Source organism: Aspergillus udagawae, assembly GCF_001078395.1.
Source record: "Aspergillus udagawae IFM 46973 DNA, scaffold_6, whole genome shotgun sequence".
Taxonomy (NCBI): Eukaryota; Fungi; Ascomycota; class Eurotiomycetes; order Eurotiales; family Aspergillaceae; genus Aspergillus; species Aspergillus udagawae.
The window spans coordinates 1,978,701-2,003,163 of NW_025091269.1; the positions used below are offsets into that span (position 1 = coordinate 1,978,701).

At 50.6% G+C, this 24,463-nt stretch overlaps 8 protein-coding genes and 1 non-coding gene across 9 annotated transcripts; 4 read left to right on the forward strand and 5 right to left on the reverse strand.

The window, feature by feature from the left end:
• Positions 1-262: 262 nt before the first annotated feature.
• On the forward strand, positions 263-811 carry Aud_008453 (uncharacterized protein; the record flags this gene model as incomplete). Its single annotated transcript, XM_043293329.1, has 1 exon — positions 263-811. The coding sequence occupies one exon, from the start codon at positions 263-265 to the stop codon at positions 809-811; it is 549 nt and encodes a 182-aa protein (XP_043149264.1).
• Positions 812-1,357: 546 nt separating this feature from the next.
• clrD (histone-lysine N-methyltransferase Clr4) lies at positions 1,358-3,090 on the reverse strand (the record flags this gene model as incomplete). Its single annotated transcript, XM_043293330.1, has 3 exons — positions 1,358-1,809; positions 1,857-2,892; positions 3,082-3,090. 3 exons carry the CDS (start codon positions 3,088-3,090, stop codon positions 1,358-1,360), a joined length of 1,497 nt encoding a protein of 498 aa, XP_043149265.1.
• Positions 3,091-4,780: 1,690 nt separating this feature from the next.
• Positions 4,781-8,131, reverse strand: kin1 (putative serine/threonine protein kinase Kin1; the record flags this gene model as incomplete). The annotated part of the gene is made up of 3 exons (XM_043293331.1): positions 4,781-6,753; positions 6,831-7,458; positions 7,511-8,131. The coding sequence occupies 3 exons, from the start codon at positions 8,129-8,131 to the stop codon at positions 4,781-4,783; spliced, it is 3,222 nt and encodes a 1,073-aa protein (XP_043149266.1).
• Positions 8,132-9,620: 1,489 nt separating this feature from the next.
• Positions 9,621-11,884, forward strand: Aud_008456 (putative G-patch domain protein; the record flags this gene model as incomplete). Its single annotated transcript, XM_043293332.1, has 2 exons — positions 9,621-9,826; positions 9,889-11,884. 2 exons carry the CDS (start codon positions 9,621-9,623, stop codon positions 11,882-11,884), a joined length of 2,202 nt encoding a protein of 733 aa, XP_043149267.1.
• Positions 11,885-13,119: 1,235 nt separating this feature from the next.
• On the forward strand, positions 13,120-14,214 carry Aud_008457 (uncharacterized protein; the record flags this gene model as incomplete). Its single annotated transcript, XM_043293333.1, has 3 exons — positions 13,120-13,125; positions 13,216-14,013; positions 14,038-14,214. 3 exons carry the CDS (start codon positions 13,120-13,122, stop codon positions 14,212-14,214), a joined length of 981 nt encoding a protein of 326 aa, XP_043149268.1.
• Positions 14,215-15,046: 832 nt separating this feature from the next.
• Aud_008458 lies at positions 15,047-15,117 on the reverse strand. The gene has a single exon. It is a non-coding gene; the product is annotated as a tRNA-Gly (tRNA).
• Positions 15,118-17,120: 2,003 nt separating this feature from the next.
• Aud_008459 (ribosomal RNA processing 1 family protein) lies at positions 17,121-18,256 on the forward strand (the record flags this gene model as incomplete). The annotated part of the gene is made up of 3 exons (XM_043293334.1): positions 17,121-17,169; positions 17,260-17,367; positions 17,439-18,256. The coding sequence occupies 3 exons, from the start codon at positions 17,121-17,123 to the stop codon at positions 18,254-18,256; spliced, it is 975 nt and encodes a 324-aa protein (XP_043149269.1).
• Positions 18,257-18,638: 382 nt separating this feature from the next.
• Aud_008460 (putative sphingosine kinase (SphK)) lies at positions 18,639-20,398 on the reverse strand (the record flags this gene model as incomplete). The annotated part of the gene is made up of 3 exons (XM_043293335.1): positions 18,639-19,954; positions 20,117-20,173; positions 20,254-20,398. 3 exons carry the CDS (start codon positions 20,396-20,398, stop codon positions 18,639-18,641), a joined length of 1,518 nt encoding a protein of 505 aa, XP_043149270.1.
• Positions 20,399-21,221: 823 nt separating this feature from the next.
• On the reverse strand, positions 21,222-24,323 carry Aud_008461 (coatomer subunit beta; the record flags this gene model as incomplete). Its single annotated transcript, XM_043293336.1, has 5 exons — positions 21,222-21,364; positions 21,433-23,041; positions 23,095-23,484; positions 23,534-23,954; positions 24,019-24,323. 5 exons carry the CDS (start codon positions 24,321-24,323, stop codon positions 21,222-21,224), a joined length of 2,868 nt encoding a protein of 955 aa, XP_043149271.1.
• Positions 24,324-24,463: the final 140 nt, after the last annotated feature.

Consider the following 24,463-nt stretch of genomic DNA (forward strand, 5'->3'; position numbering starts at 1 on the left):
TGATGATTCTATCTTCTCTTCCATTGCCAGACGGCTACAGCAATAGAAGACATTCTTGATTTCTGATATCTGCCAACTCATACATACATCAACTGCACATGTCAGGCAGCGCCTGAACAGCTGTGAAACATCAACACAAGTCAGCAGCGAGACACTCAACCCGCACCGCACCTCATCATCGTCATCATCCGACATAACTTCAAGATCTACCTACGCTCCGACATCATATTCAAAGGGACATCGAACAGAGAAAACCGCAAAAATGCACCCCAATCTCTCCCTCACCACCTCATTCCCATCGACTTCGCCCAACAACCGCCTCCCCACCTCCTCAACTACATCCCCCGCCGCCTCCGCATCCCCATCGGCCTCCTCCCCATTCAGCTTCCGCCTCTTCCACCCCAATCGCGGCGCCAGCCCCAGCAGCAGCGGAAGCACAAGCATAAGCCCAAGCGCCAGCAGAAGTCGCAGTACAAGCCCCCTCCGCCTCTCCGCGCTCTTCCTCCGCCGGCGCCTCTCAAAAGTCGACCTGGCGCTCAGCGCGGAACGCACCCGGTGCGACGGCGACGCCATCGAGCGCCAGGGGCTGGATCTCATGGAGCCGAGGCCCGTCGATCCGGTCGATTACCGCGTGCCCATGGACGGGAGTATTTTTGCGTCTTCCGCGTTCCCGCAGGCGCTTGACGCCGTCCGGGGCAGGTCGTCCTTGCAGAGTCAGCTTCAGACCCACCCGTATGATTCTCAGAGGGGATTTGTTCGGCCGCGGTTTGTGATGGGGGGTATTTTTGAGGTTATGGAAGGGAGGGACTAATATGCTTTTGCTGGTGTCATGTTTTTTTTTTTTTGTTTCGTCTCGCGGGTGGAGTTTGGGTTGGGTTCGGGTCCACTGTGTTATGGATTGAACTGTTGGCGTTTAGCTGGGTGAATAGTCGGGTTTAGCGCTGGATTGGGTGGTTGTTTGTTTGATGCTGGTACGCTGGACATATCATGGATCGGGCTGGGTTTTAGAATATTTGCTTGCTACTGCGCTTGTTACTCGCCAGGAAGAGATGTACGTATTCTCCGGATATTGTACATGTGGGGTATGCCCTGGAAATCCATGTTACATTGAAAGAATCAAGTGGCCGCTTGGGTATGATCAAACATGAGTGAAAAGAAAAAAGAAAAAAAAAAAAAAAGAAGAAAAAAAAAAGAAGAAGAAAAAAAGAAAAGGACAAACTCCGTAAACCGCGCCAACAGCTCACCAACGGGGTAAACAAACCAGTTCAGCCCTTTGATCAAGTAGAATCGCTCAAATGCAACGCGGTGCAGCGCCATGTCATGCCATGCTATGAACATTTCAGAAGAATAAAGACAATCATTTGGTGCCCTTGCGCTGGTTCGGCCAGAGCTGACCGCGGCAGTTCTTCTCTCCACAGAGACATCGCACCGCATTGGGATCAATCTTTTTGCCCTCCTCCCAATTGGGGTTGTAGTCGAACGTCAGCTCGGTGTTGGGTGGGATATTGCGAAGCGAGAAGAAGGCTAGGTCATACAGCCGTTCGTCACCGTAGGTCCGCGTTACGGGGAACATCTTGCAATTGGGGTTGCACGAGTGGTTCATGAAACGCGTGGGAGAGCCAAACTTCTGTCCGTCCACGACGTAGATCTGGTCGTCATTATGGAAGAAGTCCAGCCCGAAGAGATAGGAGTGGCCGTGCTGCAAGGTGGCGACTTCCTCGCGCACGTCGGCTTCCTGTTCGGTAATCACTTCGCCGAGATAGCAGTCAATGAATTGACCCTCGCGGATCCAGTCTGGAGAACGGAGGCCTGGCCTCATTAGCACTCTTTTGCATCGATGGCTTTGTACAACTTACCGAAACCACGATTGCCCGTGTGGAAGATCTCCAGACGGATCGTACGACCATGCTGCACAACTCGATTCCAGCATTTCTGCTCGTCACAGGTACATTTGGAGCTGCATTCAATGATGATATTTGTGCGCTTCAGAAACTCCGGGGTCAGGACTAGGAGCCGTGCGTTGTCTTGCGCACGCTGATACGGCACAATGGTCTCTCTCGAGTCTACGTCCTGCTCGAGACAGCCACACCGCGCAGGATCACAGATCTTCTTGCAATTACAGCCCCCGACGAAGTCCGCCGGCATACGTGAGACGCCTTTGCGGAGGATATAGGCATTGACGAACTCAAAGTTTGACGCAAAGTCTGCGAGCAGGCCCTCCTCGCCAGGCGCAAACGTCACGGCGGGACCCTTGATCTTTGACAACTTCCGTTGTAGAGTCTCGTGAAGCTGGCGTTGTACAGGAATTCTATCTGCTAGGATGGGGCCCGGCGTTCGAATGCTGAACGGAATCTCAGAACGCTTGACCTTCCGGGCGCTGGGGTAGGCGCCTTTGAGAGCGCGCTTTTCGTGAGCATCTATAGGATAATACTCAGTCGAAAGTGCAGTCTTCTCTGGCGTTACAGGGGGCGCTTTGATCCAATCGGATTTCTCAATCTCCTTTCTCAGCTGCCTTGAGGGAGAAGGAATAACGACACCAATTGCCTCCTGTTGAGAACTTGGGCTTGGACTTGGTGTAGACGGATTCTGAATTTTTGGAATGAATACATGATTAGATTTGAGGGTATCAGCATTAGTGATGGCGTTGCTGGTAGTATTGCTGTTAGAAGTGATAGGGTTGTTGTGGTTGCCAAGACCCAGACTGTTGGTAGTACGGTGTATGTTATTGTTGCTCAAGTGATTGGCCTTAGGCACAGCAAGAGAAGGGCTGTCAGAGCTCCTACCCGACTTTCTTTTCAAGGGTATCGACGATGATGGCGTGCGATGTGTCAGATTCGAAAAGAAAGTGGTCGTCGGACTCTGCTGTGTTGGTTTCTGGCTTTGTCTTTGTTCCTATACTAGGTCAGCTAACTGGTCACGAGACGCGACGCCCAATAAAATCTGGTGATGATAGGGAACAAAGAAATCCACAAGACAACACAACATCCACATGAGGTTCCTGTCAACCCACAGGTTTTCAGGTTTAATAAAAATACAAAAGAAGACAGGCGAGAATTAAACTGTGATTATCCCCAAACACACGCATAGCATGTTATATTATACGTAGCTCAGGGGTCTGCATCCAGACTGGGAACAGCAACACTTTCAATAGCCTGCTAAAGAAGGCGGGCCAAGGGTCGCGGAGCGCGGGTTTGCGGAGGTTGACATAGCACTTACAGCGAGTCTCCTCTGATACTCCGAATCAGAGTCCTGGGTCAAGTCGATGACCGTCATTGGAGGAGGTGAGGAGGGCAGGAAAACCCTGCCAACTGCTAACTGCCTGCAGTCTGCAATGGACAACACCAGAAAAAAGGAAATGTCCGAAATGATGTAGCAGAATAGGTATATGCAAGAGGTGGAGGAGGGAGAAACAACATGACGAAGGTAATGAGACTCCAGGAAAAGCTGATTAGTGGTGCTAGTGTGGGACTGTGGGTAATCGAATAATCTATGCCTGTTGGGGGTTAGTCATTGCTATTTTGGGTTAGTATCCCTATATGGCTAGCTTAGTCATGTACTTCTATCAGATTATTCTAGCTAGCTATAGATGTTGGTTGAGGAACTTGAGGGTCACATAGGTGGTAAACTCAGATATAGATGGATTTGTTCTGAAAGGATCAAAAACATGATTTATGCTCAGAAACTTCTTCAATATCCTCAATTAGCACAAAATACCCTGTTATGCATCGAGAGTTGGCGGATAACGGTCCTCTCAAGTTGCTTGTTGAGTCAACCCCCAAAATAAGCTTGCGGGAACCAAATCAAAGCAGCTTTCTACCCTTTTACCCCCATCAAAAACCCCAAAGCAGGATCTTGACTGACCGAAAACACCACATTGAAATAACTACATACAATTAAATAGTCATATAGAGCTAATGCCGCTGACTCAAAAACAACTCTTAGAATTCAATTTCAAGCATTTGTGGTGGAGTAATTGCTGTTGCAAGTTCCCCAAAGAAACTTGGTCAAGTTGCTCTTCTTGCTCAGTTTGATATGGATGTATTTCTTGGCATTGATATCCACTGTATTGATGACTAAGCAGGCTTGCCGTTGTCAACTAACTACCTTAGTTTAGTTGACAGCTGCGGCGCTGCTAGCCTTACGAGATGCGGAGATACCGAGGGTAGCCTATTAGAGCCCTGAAGCCTTGCCTGCTCAGAATTTGAGCCTGGGTAAGGCCTAGATAGACTACAACACCGCCCCGTTAATCATACCCACATCCACATACAAAAAACGCACTTGATCCAATATGTTCCCTCCAGTCGAAAATTCATAGAGTTCTTGTATTTTCGCTGGGAAATGCATTTGAAAGGGAAATTACATATATTGATGATAATATGGGGCTAATTGGGATTGAACAGAGGAAATACATGACATAAAAGGTTTGATGTACAAAATCATGATCAATAGTCACATGGAAAAGGGGAAAGCTAATTCCAGTAATCGATGATGCATCCCTGTTCAGCTCTATTGTACACCATGACAACAAGGCGAAGAAGAATTTGCAGGCTGAGCCAGCTCAATGTAAAGCAGGCCTAGGCGTAATCGAAGAATAGACAAGTAGTAAGGGTTGTAAAAGCAAGGAAAGAAGTGGAAGAAGAAGTGGAAGAAAAGAAGAAGTGGAAGAAGAAGAAGAAGAGGGAAAATCGCAATGCTCGCATAAATGCTTCATGTTCCACGCTGAATAAAGCCACTCATAATCAGGTTTCTGCCCTGGCTCTGCAGAATGTGACCAAGGCAATCAGAGTCTCAAAGCATCCAAAATCTTCTTTGCCATCTCTCGGTACTGCCACATACCTCCCGAGACTTTCTTGAACTGAATACCGTGCAATGAAAACAGCGGCACCTTGACTATCAGGATCTCAAACCGCAGAACCAGATTCTCTCCCGTGTCACTCTGGACTCTCGTTGTGGTTTCACCCATGACACGCTCTCCGGTGGGTGCATTGCTGTCACGGGGAGCCACATATTCGTCCGATCCTTCAGAATTACTGACAAAGCTGCGATCGGGGGCTCGAGTCCGACGTTGAGATCGAGGCGTATGCACTGATCGGGGGTCCTCCTTGCTGTCATCGTGGTTCAGCAACCCTCCAAAGCTGATACGGCGCCTGTGGTTGGGCACTTGACCAGATCGATCAGGGCTCGGAGGGCCGACATCCACTACTTTATCAAGTTCAATACTGGGGGCGTGACGGCAGCTGAAGCCACCCTTGATCTCAACATAGTCCACGGAAAGTTGCTTCAGAATGCGAATGATGTCGGCCCGAATCACATGCAGCGGCTTGCTACTAGTTGTCGAAACACTGAAGAGGCCCTTGAGATATACCGGCTTAGATAGATCCTCTCCCTCGTTTGCGCTCTCCAGAGCATTTCCTGCACCGGAGATGTCTGCATCTGTCTCCTCGGGCACATTAGCTTCTCTTGCCGCGTCTCGCCTCGCTCGGCGGGCTTGAATGCTTTCGCGACGAGCGTGGCCAAGAGACATGGTCCGCGTAGCATGTGTGCGACCGGGCTGTTTCACCTCTTTCGCAGGTGCCTCCACCTTCTGCCCACCCAGATTTGAGTAGTCAGATCCACTGGTCTGTGGCGGTTGGCGATCGGGAGCAGTATCCGACGCATCGGGGTCATTCCTCCGCGCAGCTCTCCGAGAACGATAGTCAGCCGAATTGACACTCGTAGATCTCTCCAAGAACTTGTTGGATCGCGAGGCCGGCTCGGCCGATCCTGGAGCCTTGAGAAAATCTTGGTGTTGCGGCTGGCTGCCTCCACCGGAATTATCGGACGGCGAGGGGTCTGCGCGCCGGCTTCTCCGCATGCTGAACCCTCTCGAAAGTGGGGAAGCCGAATCGGCGGGAGGCTGGACACTTAGCGATGGCGCAGGAGGACTGGTAATACGCTCGCGCTCGGGATCACGGCTGCGATCCTTGACCCTGCGCGTACTGAATCGTCTGAGAATGCCCGCTGCAGTGCTCTCCTTCTTCACGGGAGTCTCGGGCTGCGGAATAGCAGGAATGGGTGTTGCCTGCCCTGCTTGTGATGCAAGATGAAGGTTCTTGATACCATCATTAAGTTCATCATCGCCGTGAGTTCTCGCGCGAGGACGAGACCTCCTCCCCGTATCTTTTTCACCAGGTAGTTGATACTGATTGGTGTGCGCCGCCTCGGGAGCTGGTAAGTCTGGCATCCTGAGCAGGCTGTCACCAGCAGAATGCGGGATGCCGAGAGCGCCGGGGTTGCTTTCGGCCCTCTCTCGATCAAGCTTCTCCTTGACTAGGTAATACACCGAGAGCAGGGGACTGTAGGCATTCAGAGGGTCATTTCCAAGCTGGACAGCCTCGACCGACGGAGCCGAGAGTGTGTCTCTGCTGGCGGAATTCCGCCGCTTGTAGAAGTCAAACATGCCACGCTTCTTCTCGCTATGAACTGGAAGAGGCTGCTCGCGGATGCTCGTTCTCACGGCGTGTTGGTAATCTTCCGACTCTATGATCTTGGTGAGTTGCGCTGTGATATATTCTGGGGGCCCGAAATCGAAGCCCGTCATCTTCTCAACAACCTCGGGATCTAAAGGAAGTTGCACAGGTTCACGAGCTGGGAGATAATTTTCGGGTGGCCCACTGAACCCCTTGTTCATCCACGGGTGGTTCATGATCTCCGCAAGGCTTGCACGCTGTTTGGGGTCCGTAACCAGCATACGTGAGATGATATGGCGGCATTCTAGCAGTTGCAGTTAGGCACTCATTTTCTAAAACAGATCGGATTCGTCCAAAAGCAGAGAGGTAAATTTTACTAACCTGCAGTGAGTCCTTGCGGATATTCTACGTGACCCTTCTTGATCTTTGCATGAAGTTGCGGCATGCTTTGGTCGTCAAATGGTACTTTCCCGCAGACCAGGACGTAAAGGACGATTCCGAAACTCCACACATCCACCTCTGGCCCCGTATATTGTCTCGCCTGCAGCAATTCTGGTGCGGCAAAATAAAGACTTCCACAGAATGTCTTGAGAAGACTTCTAGGAGAGAAAAGGTTGCTCAGACCGAAATCGATGATCTTGATATCGCCAGTTTTGCTGATCAGAATATTTTCGATCTTGAGGTCTCGATGCACGATACTGTTGCGATGACAGTAATCCAACGCACTCGCGATCTGTCGCGCAAATTTCCGCGCTTGCTTCTCTTTTAATTTACCGTGCGAGATGATGTAGTCGAGCATCTGGCCGCCGTTGACGTATTCAAAGAGCATATACCAATGATATGTGGTTCGCACCACATCGCGCATGCCACAGATGTATGGGTGATTCACAAGACTCACGATCGCAGCCTCACGGGCGGTTCGAATCTCCTTCGAGCGGTCTGCTCTCTCGGTGTCGCGCGAGCTGCGATGTTCATCGGCCGATTGTCTTGGTACTATTTTGACAGCGACCTGCGATTGCCATTAGTGTTAAGGTCAGATCCGTTGCTTCCGTTCAAAATACCTGTTCGCCCGTTTCCATGTGCTTCGCGAGCTTCACTTTGCCCATACTTCCCGCGCCGATGGTCTTTCCAAGGGCCCACTGGCCGGACGGAGTGGTGATTGCTGTGCGACGCTTGGGCTGCACAGATGAATTAGGATGTAAATGAGAACCAGAAGCCGCCTGCGCGGGAGCGGGCACCGGCTCCGCCGCGACGGGACCTGCTGAAGCCATATCTATACTGTCCCGCTGGTGGCTTTGCACGGATAAGTTTCTCCGGTGTTTGTTGGGCGATGAATCGGTACGGTGAGCGGAAGACGGACGCTCCCTAGAGCGCTCCTTGGAGTGGTCTCGGCGGGAGGAGCTGGAATGGGTGCCTCGTGAACCCTCGAAATCCCGACGGGCTATGTTATCGAAAGCAGCCTGGTTCGACGGAGGACGCCGGTCATGGGACTGGGATTTGGAGTAACTGTGATTACTGTGATTGGATTGGTAGGAGTGTGAAGAGGTGGATGGTCTGACTGCGACACTTCGAGTTCGATGTGGTAAATCAGAAGCAGGAGGGCGATGGGCGTGAGGCCGAGTGGACGTGGAATGGCTGCGGACGACCGTTGGCGACGCTGACGCAGGAATACTGGTAGACATCACGATAAAGATCTCGAAAATCAAGCCTCAACCAAAGAGACTTGCTTTGACGTGCCCAGCAATGTCAAGGATGCAAATTCAAGAAGATTGGTAGGAAGGGAAAAGGGAGAGAGGAAGCCCAAGTGGACGGTACCTCAATCTGGACCGGTCGGGGAGCGGGGGGTAAATTGGCGTTTGCTGACGAGCGCTCAAGGAAGCGGCAGCCAGCGTCGAGACGTCCAGCAGACAACTCGAAATGACCCCATGTACGACCCTTGATGCAGAGGTTGAAACAGTAAAATGAGTGAAGGTTGAGATTGGACAGAGAAAGAGAGAAAGTCGCAAGGTGAGGGAGGAAAACGATGGGGGAACGGAGCTTGCGAGAATGAATGGTGATGGATGCGGCTGCGGAGAAGGAAACAGACCAAACACTAATAAAAATAACAGCAGTAGGTTAAGGCCCCAGGGGGCCCGCAACCAGATGAGGGAATAAGTTTGTCACGTCTTTACCACAACTGGGTTGTTATTATTGTATGATCATTTGGTTAATTAATTCTTCGCATCTCTGATATCATTAATCTGCTCTCTCTCTCTGAATATCCAGTGCTTGTCTCGGTTATTATTTCAACCATCCCTGGCCGGTGGCATGGACTATCACCATCATCCATGTCATAGCTGGGTCTATCTACAGCATGCAGGGGCAAATGACCGAGACTCACTGGGCAGACTTGTTTCAGAGTCCACTTTTCCCCTCTAGATGGACACCTGGGAGGTATGCAGCTTGGCAATCGCAATGACCTCGATCTTCTCGGTGTGCGAAGAACTGTGACCGTCACTGTGATTGCTTGCTACGGCCTACAAGAATCAGCAGAGGCCACAGCCATCGCTCCCCCATCAACCCTTTTCAAGTAAAGCCCACTGTCTATCACACGTGCAATTGGTGCACTCATATCCGGGGGGGCGAATCAGAATGGTTCTCCAACCGGGAGGCTGGTGTTTTGGGCACTGATGGGCAGGACAGTCCGACAGGGTATCGAACAGTAGGTCATCTTGCATTTAAATGAGCCTATTACTCTTGCCATTCCCAGTTTACTACTCTAGAAGGTTTCGAAGTCTAGACAAGTAGAAGATTGTCGGCTATTGGTAGATTCAGTCCAGAGCAATACATACCTCGGTGCCAAGCCACAGCAGGTGACGAGGTGGCGGTGCGTACCAATGGACTAACATCCCATGGTTTCAGCTATTAGGATGAACTTCCATGAAGCACATCACCCAGGCCGAGCTTCCCTCCTTATCTCCACAGCTGTGTCTTGTTTCCTGGAACTTACAATAGTCCTTTGAAATTAGATTCAATTGCCCTAACTCCCCAGCATCTGGGTAGGTAGTACACTGTTTCTAGTCTATGAGAATTTCCTAGAGGAACTAACATCGTCAAGAGACCAAGCGATAATGACAATAAGCTTTACCTAAGAAGTCACCGCAATCCACACTGCTTTCCGAAACCCCACAAATGTCGAGCAAACGATCTCGAGCAGCCTTCGAGGCTGATCTACAAGCACATCATTCCCCATACGCCTTTTACGGAACGCCTCTGCCCCCTCTAGACGCCGGAACTCGGGATGATGGGTCATATGTACCAATCTGGAAGCAGGAAGTTACAGATGACCGGGGAAGGAAACGCTTACATGGCGCCTTCACCGGTGGTTTCAGCGCCGGGTGAGCCCACGATTCCTGGATAGCTTTGAACAGCACGACTAAAGATGGCCCGACTTTTCCAGATACTTCAACACCGTCGGTTCTAAAGAGGGATGGACCCCTGCGACATTTGTCTCCTCGCGCCAGAACAGGGCGAAGGACTCTCAGCAGAAACTCCAGCAGCGGCCGGAGGACTTCATGGACGAGGAGGACATTCGAGAAGCTGAAGAGGCGAAAAGACTGCAGACCAGTGATGACTTTGCTGGGTTTGGATCCGCTCCTACCGACGCGAACCGCCGAGGAGGACTGATGGACCTTCTCAAGGCCGGCGGTGAAACCATGGGGGCCAAGCTACTGAAGAAGATGGGTTGGCGAGAGGGTCAAGGGATCGGCCCCAAAGTACGGCGAAAAGCCAATCTTGGCGACGGCGCTGCCCCAGGCGGAAACGAAGCCGATAAGATGTACCTCTTCGCACCGGAGGATTCGCCCATGATTGCATTTGTCCATAAAACGGATCACAAGGGCCTTGGGTTTGAGGGCGAAAGTCGGTTGGATTCTCACAAAGCCGGTGCCGACGAATCTGATGAAGACGATTTCTTTGGGCGACGGTTGACATCCGGGAGCCAACGAAAGTCATCGAAGACAAAAGAGCAACCTAGGCGCGGCGCATTTGGCGTCGGGGTGTTGAACGACACAGGATCAGACGACGAAGATCCCTACTCTATTGGTCCACAAATCTCGTACAATCGGGTCATCGGCGGTGACAAGAAGAAGAAGAAGAAAAAGTCTACGGATGAGTCTAAGCCGGCACTTGTTGCATCCAATCCTCTGGTGAACAACAAACCCGTCTTCATATCAAAGAAGACGCTCACTGCGAAATCGTCGGCGGGGTTCCGAAAATGTCATGACGGCCGGCTCCCGTTGGACGGCTTTCTCCTAGCCGATGGTATTTCCAGCCTCTCAATATCTACGCAAGAAAAAAGATACGCGCCTCCTGAAATCCCAAAGGACTGGAAATCGAGCAAAAGATCGTCAGCGGCAAGGGATGTTTCGAACTATGTCTCTACGGCAGAGGCGGCCAAGGCTTCTTCGCTCGACCCTACGTCTCGAGCTGCGCTGCTGGGGGAGGCCCAGCTGCCCGGAAAGTCGATTTTTGACTGGATGACCCCTGAGGCTCGCGAAAGGATCATGAAACTTACTGGAAAGACAGACCTACCACCAGCCTTAGGAGAGAAAGCACCGAAGGGGTTTGAATTATCGGAATCGCAAAGACGCAAGGATCTGTGGGACCTTGTTCCCAAACTGGACAAACAGGTCGCTGTTCAGGCTCTTACTCGGGCAGTCAGTGGCTGGATGCCTTATTCGGAAGATCAAGGCAAACGGACTCGATACCGCACATTCCTTGAGATACGAGCAGGGCTCCGCGATACACTCCCAGACCGAGTACCAGGCTCAACAACGGATGAATGGGTTGCGGAACTCCACGAGTTTGCTCGAGCTGCGGAGGTGTTCAAGCCTGTCTCTGGGGTAATGGCTTCACGCTTCACTTCAGCATCTACGGGGCCCAGGGAATCGTCCGATCAACCGGAATCATCTACGTCGACAGAACCGCTACTCCGAAAGCCCGCGGAGAAGCCTGAGGACCCGGCCGTGGCCGCGGCCAAGATCGGTATGTTTGGCCCGATGACTCGGAGCACCCACAGCTTCTATCCCGCGCGGCTGCTTTGCAAACGGCTGAATGTCAAGCCACCGGATCATGTGCAGTTCGACCCGGGAGAGCAGCCAGGGGGCTCCGAGGCTGGTATTGGCAATCGATTCCAGTCTGCTGGATACCAGACAGCATCCGGACCTAAAGAGCTCGTATCGAAGGATGTGATGGACCAGCTCATGCTCGAAACTAGCGGTAGACCACTGCCAGCACGATCCGACACTGCGACGCCTGAACGGGCGGCAGCGCCGGAAGTCAGGAGGGAGGTAGTGATTGAACCCGAGCGCAATGAAGCACTTGAGGCTGAGAGGCCGGGCGAGGCGGTCTTCAAGGCCATCTTTGGTAGCGACGATGAAGATGAGGAAGAGTGATCCATACCGAAATCATACCTAGAAGGGAGACTTTAGTATGCTAACCACGATGTTTATGAGGGCTGTCTGAACGCCTTTGCGCTAAGCTTGAGACACCTAGTAAATGAGGCATATAGTGGAAATGCAACAAAAACGCGGTCTCGAGCAAATATTAAGCCGCTCATCCTTGGTGCTCTGCATGTAACACAGTGGCTAAGTGCATGATGATCAGACGGGCGGTTTACACCGCAGAATGTTACAACACGCCTTAGATGATTGCAACTAGTTTCCTCTATGAAGATAAATTGAAAATGAGCAAGATTTGAGGGTGGTAATCTACACCAGCCTTTGTGTGCACTGGTTAATATCAAATAGACAAGGATTCGGGAATGCTGCAATGACAGTGCTATTAATAGAACTGAACGATGTCAGATAACCAAGTGGTAAACAGCTCTCAGTTTATTCCATGGTTCTGGTTTGCTGCCAGACGGTGGTAAATGCTCTGGATGACATTGCCGGATGTAGATAGACGGTTTGCAGACAAGCTTTTGATGACCACATCTCCGTACCAAATAAGAACTGCCAACTGCCAACTGACTCCTCCTCGCCTGCTTTTTCCTCCTCCTCATGCCAATACACGACTGACGGGGATCAGATCCATCCATCCTCTGCTTTGTCCCCCTTTTTAGCTTCACCTCGTCCTAGTGAATAATACATCTTATTCGCGCGCTTTGAGATTCTCCTAGTTTTTGAACCAGAGCTATTTGTTTGTAACCGCCGAGTCGTCATCGCCACGACAAGCTCAACAGCGAGTCTTACGTTGCCCGCCCCGTTCTCCGATCGACTTACGAGCCATAACCATCGATCTATCTGACAATGAACCTGGTTGCCCAACCAATACGGAATATCAACATCATTAGCTGCTGATTCTCATTCTTATTGGTGCCATATTTTCCCGCATTCCTTTCCCCTCCTCCTCCTCCTCTTCTTCCTCTATTGTCTGAGAGGTATCTCCGTCCTGTTGCTTTCCTTCTCTAACGGAGAGGATCAATCCACTATCTACTTGTCTGTCTGATGGAGTCGTATCGTCTACCGCTTCAGTATGGTGAGTAAACATGGAGATTTTGTGCCTTTTTTTCTTTTCATCTTTTCCACCTTAGCTTTGTCTCATGTTGCTGTTTGTCACTTTTCTATCGCAGTTTGGTTCTTGGGGATCTGTAGACGTGAAAGTACCTGTCGCTTGTAATTCTTTGCACATGGCTGTTCTCAGTAGCTGTCGATTTCGTCGATCTCGATTACTCTTGTCCTTGCTATATGGCTAAACGCACGCCGTCTGATTCCACCATCTCCAGGGTTCTTGCTTGTCCTTCCTGTCGCGTGACAGCGGCGATCCCTCCCATGCGACCCGGGTAACAGAGGAGCGCCGCGCGGATACCTCCTCAAATGCTCTTCGCTCAACAACGAATGCGATCATCTCCAGCTGTCCCTCAACTTCCCTGACCAGGGCGACATCCCGCGCAGGTCGGCATGCCGACCGTCGCACCTCGGCGACGACCACCACTCAGTTAGCGCTGAGCGAGCATTTCAACGCCCCAATCCGCCCCCATGTCTGGTACAGCAAGCGGCGCACTTGGTCTCGCGCGCAGCTAGACCAGGAGCGCAAGGAGTTCTTCGAGACCCGCGTCACCGGTCGGGCAGAGGTATGGGCCGCCTTGGCCGCGGCGATCTCGTTCGTGCATGTGAACGACCTGGCCACGGCGCAGAGTATCATTGATGCGGCGGGTGTCACTGTGCCCACGGGAGACCTTTGCCAGGGCTGCTACGATGAGCAGGGTGCCCTCTACCGTCTGCCTCGCTGCATCGTGAGCGACCCGGAGAACATGGTGCAGGAGGAATCGGCCAGTCGCCGTGATGATGGTTACGACGATTTTGACACGGACGATTCAAAGCTATCGTTAGACGAGGCATCGGGTGACGAGCTGATTGGCGGTGATTCCGAAGACCACAGGGACGAGAAGGGGAAGATAAGCGAGCGCGACTTGATCCGGGTCACGGCGCGCTTGAGCGACTGCGGATCGGACGTTGTCGTCTCGGTCGGCAAGAACCAGACCGTGGGCTTGATTGGCCGCAGGGTGCAGCAAGAGGCCGGGGTATGTCTTGCTTTCACTGTCCAGTTTTCACCGAGCAAGCAGGGTTCTAACATCATACTTGAGCAGATTCCTGCAAACAAGCGGGTAAGAATGGTCTACCTTGGTAGGATGCTCCGCGAGGATACACCTCTGGTAAACCAGGGTTGGAAAGCAGGCAATATAATCAATGCCTTGATCGTTGCCAGGCCTTCAGCGTCATGACTACCGTCGATCCATACCACATAAACAGCCCTGAGAGGCACTGCAGCGACTTCTCGTTGATACCCGACCCTTGGAGGTCGGGCTACTAACCGTTTTAAATATGTCATGACATCTCACCTTTATGCTGTTACGATCTTTGCAATCTCGTGGCGTCCAGTGTTCAGCCGGTTCGCATAATACCCATTCGTCTTGTTTTTCAGCCTGGAATCTGTGCTTCATTCCTGTTCTCTATGATATGGTCTATCTCCTACTATCCTCGGGCGTCTTGTGTCGTCCCACTGTCTCTCGATGATCCCATTGTCCTTTTTTATTTGTGCTTAAATCGAGTCTAGCAGTATCAATGAACTAGTGAATTTCCTGCTTCATATTTACTATCTATGGCCATGGTATAAACAACTTGCGCTACATGTGATGTGGGTTTGTGGAATATATATATCCGCATACCAGTGTGACTGAGGATTCTATTCAAGAACGCAACTTAGTAGATATGTTCTCGATAAGTAGCCGCTGAGAATGTCATTGTAGACTTTCCCAGTCGACGTGAAGGTTGAGATATACGTCGAAGCTGTTGACTCTATACTGATGTATCTCCAATCACAGTGCAGACCTGCGTGCTGGGCTCACATTACAAAACGCTCTAGCGACTTGGGCGCTTTCGAAGAACCGCAGCCCAAGGATAGAGATACAATATACAGGCAGAAATGCTCCCTAAATAATTTATTTCATATATCCAAATGGAAATGGGTAAAAAAAAGGGGGAAAGAAAAAGGACAGATTTATGAGACAGGCAGGGAGGGGTGGGTGCTAGAGAATGCAAAAAGATTGATTTCTATGCATCATCCGTGAATCGAACACGGGCCTCGTCGATGGCAACGACGAATTCTACCACTAGACCAATGATGCTAGATTGAGGTTCATCTCGCAAAAATAAACATATGACCCTTATGCTCTGCAAGCAACTTCCTGACGATGAGCCAGTAGAACATACACCTACACATATACACCAGTTCCCGGTTCAATCCAGAGTCCGAACAATACGTCATATACACAAAAACTGCAGCTCATCTAATATAACCTGCTATTCTCCGCCTCCGTCCCCTAGGTGTCTTCCCATACCTTCGCTTGAAAACACGACGTACGACACCAGCGCCCTTGATGGTAACAGGGACTAAGACGTAGGATTATAATGATGACACAAAAGGCGTAGTACACCATGAGCTTCCTAAAGAGATTGAAGTCGATGAACGCAAAGCCTAAGCGCAAGTCCCAGTTGCGCCAGCCCTTGCCCCTAATATGTTCGTACGGATGCTAGCATGAACTCGAAGGATCAAAGAGATGAAGGGGCATAAATCTGTTCGAGCTGCCCAGGTATTGATCGCATTCAGCAGCGGCAGTACTTGCAGCTCTGCGTTGCACTAGGGTTGTACAACTGGCCGGCGGCAGCTTGTACGTACGGAGAGGGATACTGGCAGCAGGCTGATCCCGCGGGTGGGTTGAACACGCTCAACTCGGCGCTGGTGCATTGGATTGCCCGTCCGTGTAGTTCCGTTGCTGTAATCCCTGTGAGAAGACATGCCAGGGGCGACATGCGGTACATGAAGATCCAGAAATTGGACAGGGCGTGTAGTGGCTGCATGACGCCGTTGAAGGTCAGAGTCGCGATGAAGAGTAGGGTTGCAATGTATCCACCGGTTTAAGCACCTGGCAATGCGGCGGCTACCACAGAGGCGAACGTCGAGGCGAAGATGTAGATTTGTACGATGAAGAGTAACAGGAGCCCTGCCGTCGGGACGAGTGGTTCGCCCCATAGCAGCCCCAGGCGATGATACCAGTCAGAATTTGCCAGATATTTCGACCGGCTCATTAGTTATGATGCTCGAACCGGTCACTCGCAGGGTCAAGAACTGGATCGTTGAGTTCGAGACCATCAAGAGTGTCCTTACGCTCAATGCCTGGGCTGGTGACTCCAGGATCCGTCGGACGGTGCCTGGAAAAAGTTCGATGCAATGCGAACCAGCTCTGCCTCTGCTCTGGCTGCATATGCTCAATCATAGTATCTCACCTCGCTCCCGCGTCTGTTCGACTTCCTAAATTTTTTGTCCGGCATCCTGTATAGGCTGATTGACAGATTCCGACTGGATAGCATCGTCATGTGTTTCACCATTTTCTTTCATGATAGGACCCGCAAAATTGAAGATTAGACATGATAAGAGAAGCTTCATAAGCGAATGAGCATGGTTGGATCATTGCAAATCCTGTGACGCGGGATAGTAAAGGCCCTCATTTCGAATGGAGCCTTGTGTTCCTCAAACTTGAATGTGTAGAATTCAAGGCACCTTCTAGGATTTCTTGTGATTGCCAACATATGGGAGGCTTGAATTGGTGGACGTAGAATGAGAGCGCAATCAAAAAGAAACAGTCTCAGTTAGTTAGCATACATCTTAAATATAGCGTGGCCACGAGTAAATAGGAGAAGAGTCAGTCATTCAATCGACACTGTTTCTTAGTTTCATTATGAGCTTCACCGTCACTGCATCCTCTCTGCATAGGTATCATAAATAAGTACTCCATACTTATTGTCATGAGAGATACATCATTAGCATGAAGGGAGAGTTAGTTCCGCCATAGTAAGGATGGTTTAGCGACGTTGATACCTGAGGTGTCAATCGGATACTACAATAAGCTTCCTCCAATAAGAAAACTCAAGTCTATCTCCGTCGAATAATCCCCACCACAAAAACAAACAGAGCAAACACAGACAAAAAAAAAGACAAGAAAAAGAAAAAAGGTCAAGGCCGCATCGACATTGAAGAAAAGAAAGAAGAATATACACCATTGCCATTACACGACTCGACCCCGTTCCTACTTCTTCTACATGAATAAAACAAAAGCATAGATTATCAACCATGAGCAATCTGCAAAAGACTCCTTTCGTCAAGGAACTCGCCTCCAGCGGTATGTCCAGGAAATACTGAATACTGAATGCTGTATAGCTTCACCTTACCAGTCCGAACAGCTTAACTAACAAGCGCTCTCTCGGAACAGACAGGCGCACACGCGACAAGGCGACAGAATCCCTGACCCTCTTCCTCCGCTCCAAAACCGACCTTACCCTCCTCGACCTCGTCAAGCTCTGGAAAGGCCTCTTCTTCTGTATGCCCTTTTCCCGCCCGACCCAGACCCCAGGAACTATTCAGTCGACTAACCATCCCCCAATCGCACAGGCTTCTACCACTCAGACCGCCCCCTCACACAACAAGCCCTGGCCCGCAACCTCTCCTACACGCTCGTCCCGACTCTCCCGCGGGAAACACTTCACCGCTTCGTGCGCGCATTCTGGATCACCATCGGCAGGGATTTCCACTCGCTGGACCGCTTGCGACTCGATAAGTATCTATACCTGATCCGTTGCTACGTTGGCGTGGCATTCGAAGTCTTCCTCAAGGGGAACAAGCAGGAGCAGCAGCAATCCGCACAAACCAAGGGAGCCAGCAAAAAGCGCAAGCGCGAAGAACAAGCCGCGGCGGGGAAGAAGAAGCGCTCGAAAGCAGACAAGGAGGACGGAGCCCGTGATGAAGTAGATGCGGAGGAGGGACAGAATGGCGAGGGTGACTGGGCCGAGCTCGAGTCGTATATCACCATCATAGAGGAAGGGCCTCTGTGTCCGCTTAATTTCGACCCGGATCAGCCTCCTGCCGATGAGAAGAACCCGAACTATGTGCCTATGCCCCACGGACCGGATGGGCTCCGTTACCACCTGCTGGATATCTGGATTGATGAGATAGAAAAGGTGCTTGAATTCGAGGAGGGGGACGCACAGGATGGGTCTTCGCGGAAAGTCAAGGGTCAGGTTCCCATGGATCTCCTACTACGCCCCATTGAGAAGCTGCGTAAGGAGAGTCCCTTCAAACCTGTGAGAATAAGGGCGGCGGAAACCTTAAACGACGACCGATTGGTTCAGTGGGGATTCAAGACTAGGGAAGTCGAGGAGGATGACGACGATGATAGTGAGCAGGAATGGGGTGGCTTCGCCGACGATTGAGCTCTCGACCGGTGTAAAACAAAATTCATCTTTTTCGCATGTCTCTCTGGCGCATGGTAGTGATGGCTTTGCTTGTCCATTTGACCTTGCTTGGAGCAAGGCGTTCTTGCAGACTCTTATTATCTATATCAATCTTTGTACAGCCGAAATCCACCAGTTCCTGGTCTGACCTAGCCCACTATGTATACATGGCAATGACCGCTGCCCGCAAGCCTTGCCGGAATATCACCTGCAGCAAAACTACATCACAATAAAAGAGGAGAAAAGAAAAATATACCAGTCTTGCGCGAGGGTATCATTTTGTGGTACAGAGACCGGCGAATAACAATACGTGTACGAGCAAATGAATGAGGGAAGATGACATCGGCCATGAAACTCGTAATCATGGCCGAGGGCCCTCGGCCTCGTAAAGGTGTCCGGACTTTGATAAGACGGTGCCTAGACCACGATGAACTTCGACTTGGAACGGCTCAAACGGTATACGTTCACCGTCGACACTGATGTAGCCTTCATTCTCACGGGGAGTAAGTCGATATGCCGAAGCCTTACGAATCTTAACTTCCGGCATATCAAAGAATCCTCCCTCAGGAATCTCCGTCATCATTTTGAGCGATGTGAGGCGGCTGACGTTTCCATCAATTGTGACAACATCAATCAGACCGTCATTCGGCAGAGAGGCCGGAAAGAAGTTCGTGTCTGCGGACACAATAGCCATATTGCCCGCATAGAAATTGCCCATGTTCTCGCCTGGGACGACTTCCCAGTCCTGTGGGAGCTCATCCAAGACAGTGCCGTACTTCAAGTCGGGGAGCCCTCCCGATCCGGCCACGGTGTCTTCAGACGGGTGGCGGGGAGGCTCTCCGGCCGCGTACCTTCTGTAATGCTCTTTTATCGCGTTCTTGTCATCGATCTCAACTTTCACGGCTAGATCACATGGCCACACTGTGCGCTGCATGAGACGGACCAAGAAACCGTAGGTGAAGCGATGGGCACCCATCCACCGAATATTATCAGTTCCTAAGTCGGATTCCGCGATGATACCGAAAGATTGCGACAGGAAAGACAGGGTTCGAGTTTTGCCCTGCGTGATGGAGACCAGATCCATGGGAGTCCTTACTCCTTTGACAATCGCCAGCGCAGCAACAGAGACACTACCCGTCCCGCAAAGATTCCAGGCCATGGCGTTCCCCGAGCCACCAGGTATCATGGCGACAGCGAGCTTAGATAGCGCGACGCGAGCATTAGGTTTCTTGGCCAGACCATTGAAGACCTCGTAGGGCAATCCATCACCAGAGCAGCATACAATTGCATCGTACGCGTCTATGTCAATTTGTTCCGCTATCTCGGTGGCGTGTCCCCCATGCGTTGTCTCTTCTACTTCAACTGCGCAATGCGCCGCAGCAAGGATCGGCGCCGCGTATTGATGATACAGTCGCGAGGCGATACCCTTCCCACCAAACGGGTTGATCAGGACCTTGAATCTTTTGTAGCGCTTGGCATTGCCGTACGCCAGATCAAGTAATCTGGCTGTGAATGCTTCGGCTTTTGCTTTGTCTTCGTCCGCAATGGTGTATTGCAAGGCACCAACGGTAACATCGTGCTTGGTTACAGGGTCCGCATATGTAATAGTTAGACCTGCAGAGGAAACTTCTGCATGAAGGATGTTGTACAATGCGATGGATCGATTTTCTTTGGTGTCTGTATTATACAGCCTCATTAGCCAAGGTCCTTGTAAGCGGATGACTAATTTCCCTTGAAATATGCCTGATTCAGATCGCACGAGCAGCAAGTGCCTCTTGATCCCCGAGACACACGATAAAAGTCGAAGAGACAGAAAAGCGAAGTAATGGAGAAACCTACTCGACTTTGACATGAGCCCGCAGCAGCTGCGGTCCGGTTTTCGCGTGGAGCGATCGTCTGTAGAGGTACGAGAAGCTCGTTAGAATGCGCAATGTGCAACCATGCCCTGCAAGCATGGATTGTCAGACGCTGCTCACCAGCAATAACAAGCGCGTCGCTACCCAAAGTCAAGGTAGTTGACTGTCCAACTGTCAAGGTCGAGTCGTGCTGGAGTAACTGAGATTGGGAATCCGGCTGATCCGCATTGAACGAAGGGCGAGTTGCGCCGTCGGGAGAAGCCATTTTTACCTGCGAAAGCAAGTGACCATGCCAAAAAGAATACAGAAACGACCAAAAGACAAGTCAATAACAATAGTCAATAATGATAATCAATGATTGATAGTCAATATAAGAGGGAAAAAGGCAAGAACTTCTAGGAGGATGTTCGAGATTGAGGTAGTCAGTTTTGACCTAGGTACTTATTATATTCTTAGTAGTTATGGAGAGAAAGAGGTTAGTCCCAATATATTGGAGATCTGAGAGTGGATTAGTTTCTCCACCTCAGGAACAGCTTCCTTGGATGTTCATCGTGCCTAATTTGGTCACATAGCGTTCGGAAAGACGGAAATAATAGCCAGAAAAATTCTCCCTAGTAACAGTCGATTTAAATGTCCTACACCTACAGCCAATTGATGATGACACGTAGAGATTTCCATGGTTGACACAGGCTACCGAGGCCAATTCTCTCAGTCGGGTTTGTGGTCGGTGGTTTGAAGTTGATGAACTATGATTGTCTCCACTGATCCTTATCAGCCGACATCCCACACTCTTGTCGGCGTTATCGGTTACTTGTTCAGTTGTCCGTGCTCGTTCTTCCCCAGTGACATCCATCCTGAGTCCTGGAGGACCACTCATGAATTGGGAAAAGTTCTTTTGTTGTTCCATTTGAATAGACCATTCTCTCATCTGGTACAATAAGGAAAAAAATAAAAGTGGCATATAGTCAAAAGATTCGTCCGTAGGAAGAGAAAAAAGAGAGTAATCAAGAGCCATGTAATACGGGTGACTATAATCATAGGGTAACAATTAATCAAACGCTGACACCAAGAAGTCATACTTTCTCTCTTCATGCCGCCGAAGCCTTCAGGCCCTTCAGCGATCCTAGGCTCAACGCAAGACCTTGAGAACGGCTTCTTATCCGTACGAATCCTGTAATCGGACCATCGTCGCCCTCCTTCTCAATGCTCAGGTTTGCAAGTGCGTCCTCACCTGCAAATTCCAATGTCAGCGTTTGTCAACCCAAAAAAGGGGGGTTAGGATAACAATCTGGTACTCACCAAATACGCTTCGGGCATACAAATTGGCACTCAGGAACCGGCAATCTCCCTTGAGTGAAGCTTCTGGAGTCAAGCAGGCCATGTTGGTGCTCTCCATAAGCTGTTTGAGGAACTCGCGAAGGCTCTTCGCCTTGGAGTTGATGTTGACCTTGTTCTCCCACTCGAACTCGGTCCACATGGTCCGGAATTGCGTCTCGGTGCAGAGAGCGGGTTGGATGTAATCCATGATATCTGCATGGATATCATTAAGAATGACAACATGGGTTTCCGTCGAGCTCGCTCCATCATATACAATGTTGCCGAAGATGACACCCGTATCCGTGGATGACACCTTGACTGTAGCCTGTACATTCAAAAAGTCACGAGGTCCGAGGTTGTGCGTGGTTGGTCGCTCAACTACCTTCAGATCACCAAGAGTGGCAAATTCAACAGATAGGTTCTGCAAGGTCTCCAGAGTCTGGTTGACAAGGAGCACATCGAGGACGATATCAAACTGATGGACGGTGACATAAGCCTCGGCGTAGACTGGATCCGAGAAGCCGGTAAGCTGAACGACCCTGCTCAATTTTGAGGACACAGTCTCCACGGTCGAATCGCCGCCGGTAGCCTTGGCCAGGTCGAGTTCCATTTCTTCTGCACCCTCAAGACCAGACTTCTTAGTGAATTGCCGGATAGGAATCGCATCGTCAACCTGAACAGCAGTCTTGGCCTTTTCAACAGCTTCCTTGGCAGCACGCTTCTTATCCTCCACCTGTACCATATCACGGAATGCTTTACGCGTGTCTTCTAGGAAGGTAGTCTCCAGCTCGTTTCTTTGAGAGAACTCACTGAGAGAGCGCACGCAACACATAATACGATCAACAGAATCTTCGTCAATGGGAGCCTTGACAAACTGGGACTGTCCGACGCGGATAATAGAGATCATGATCAGCATCGCTTCAGCGCGCAGTGCGTTCGTCCGAGCGACATCCTGCGAGACTTCCGAGTGGCGCATTACAAGTTTCGTTAATGTCGAGGAGAGAACGGTTGCTAGGTAGTAGTCACCGTCGAGGATCAACTGACGAAGAGGAGGCTTTTGAGCAGCCTTGACTGCCTCAAGTCTGGCGGCAGCAGCGGACTCGCTAGTCAAAGCACTCTCAGTCGCATATGTGCCATCGGCCAGCACCTTTCGAGAACCAGTCGGAGCTGAAGGCTTGGTATGGCCGTTAACTTGCTCTTTGAGTGCAGTCTCATCGGGCACCTCGTCAAGAAGTCGCTGTTCGGAAGCCAAAATGGGGATCTCTCCAAGGCTTGCCCGGATCCGCTTCCAGGCCTCACGGATGTCCTTCTCCTCCAGGGAATACTCTCCGACAACCCACAGTACACCACGGTAGACCTTTCCAGCACGGACTTCGCTTAAAGTAGAAACGAGGCGGTCGACGATAGAAGAGCGAAGTTTAGGGAATTTTTCCACAACTTCCTTCACAAATGAGATAACATCAACGGCTGAGTTATTGTTGAAGTCCGCAATGAAATCCATCAGGAGGTCGACGACGCTAGCAGCAATTTCGGAGAACTTGATGGCGCAATGGTGTATCGACTGGATCAAGAGCTGACGATATTCGCTGTTCTGTGTACGTTGTCAGTATCCGATCCTTGCCGCAGATCAAAGTATATCCCTACCTTCTCGTACTGCTCATCTACCGTCTTGCCTAGTTCCTTCTTCAGAAGCATGACGACCTCTTCAACATTCTTGCTCGAGACCATTTCCAAGGCGATACCGAGAGCTTTGCGCCGAACATCAATGTCAGGGCTGGAGAGAACACGAAGAATTTCCATGGTAAGATCATCCAAAACGCCCTCATTGCGACTTCTAAGCTGGTCGACTCTGTCAAGTACAATGAGCTTGACATTGTTGTCGGCTTCTTTGATGCAGAGCTCGATCAATTTGCCGGCTGCAGCCTTTACGGCCACTGGGTTACTGGTAAGAGCCGTGAGCGACGTTGCCGCTTCGTATACCACTGTACTTGTCGACGCCTCTAGTAGATCAAAGATGAGACGCAAGTATTTTCCCTTTTATATATTAGCGTCGCGTAAGATGCACGGTTGACAACCGACCCACCTTGTTCTGAGTGTTCTGCACCGCATCCTTCCTGATGAATTCAAGCTCCGCCAATTGAAGTAGTTCATCTGTATTCGGAATGCTGTCAAAAGTGGTGGCCAGGTATTCGAGAGCCTTCTGGTGGCTGATGGACATCAGAGCAGCGAAAGCATTACGCTTGCAAGTACTATCAGTCTCCGACTCGAGGAATGTTTGAATCAGCTCTGGCGCGTCCGGGATTAGAGACTCGGAGTGTTGGAAAATGGAAGCCACGGCCCAAACTGCATTTTTTCTCACATATGCGTGGCGATGTTCAAGGCATGAGCGTGCGGACGAGAGGAGGGGTTCGATGAGCTCCGGTTCACGGAGCTTACATAGAAAGCGGAGAGTGTTGCCTCTAATATATTCATTGGGATGCTGAAGGTCATTGCGAATACCATTGCTGTACAGAAATGGATTGATTAGTCTGGTAGGAGAGCCAAAAGCGTGCGAGTCTGTATCCTTACCACACCAAGATCATCTCCTGCTTGAGTTTACCATTGGCGTCGAGCTTCGGGCAGATTTCGTAGTAGAAGTAGAGTAACTTCTTGAGAGGTTTGCTCTTCGACGGCATGACAAAGCGAATGATGTGCATGAGGAGTTGGGACATCGGGTCGCCATTCAGCATGATTGTGATGATCCGCTTCATTGTTTCCACCTTCGTCTCATCATTGCCCTTCTCTAATTGCAATTTCAGCTCCTGAACAGTTGGCTGATCAGCAGTATTGTCCAAATGGACCAAGCTGTAAGCATTTTCCAGAAATGACGCCATGGTGCCTGGGAATACAGAGGCAGACGGCCGTAACGGGGTGTGGGAGGATAAGGAGGGAGGAGGGCTTGGGAGTTGATCAGTACAAGTTGTTCTTTTAGCATTCAAGAGGGACGGGGGAAAATACCAAGATGACTCTCCCG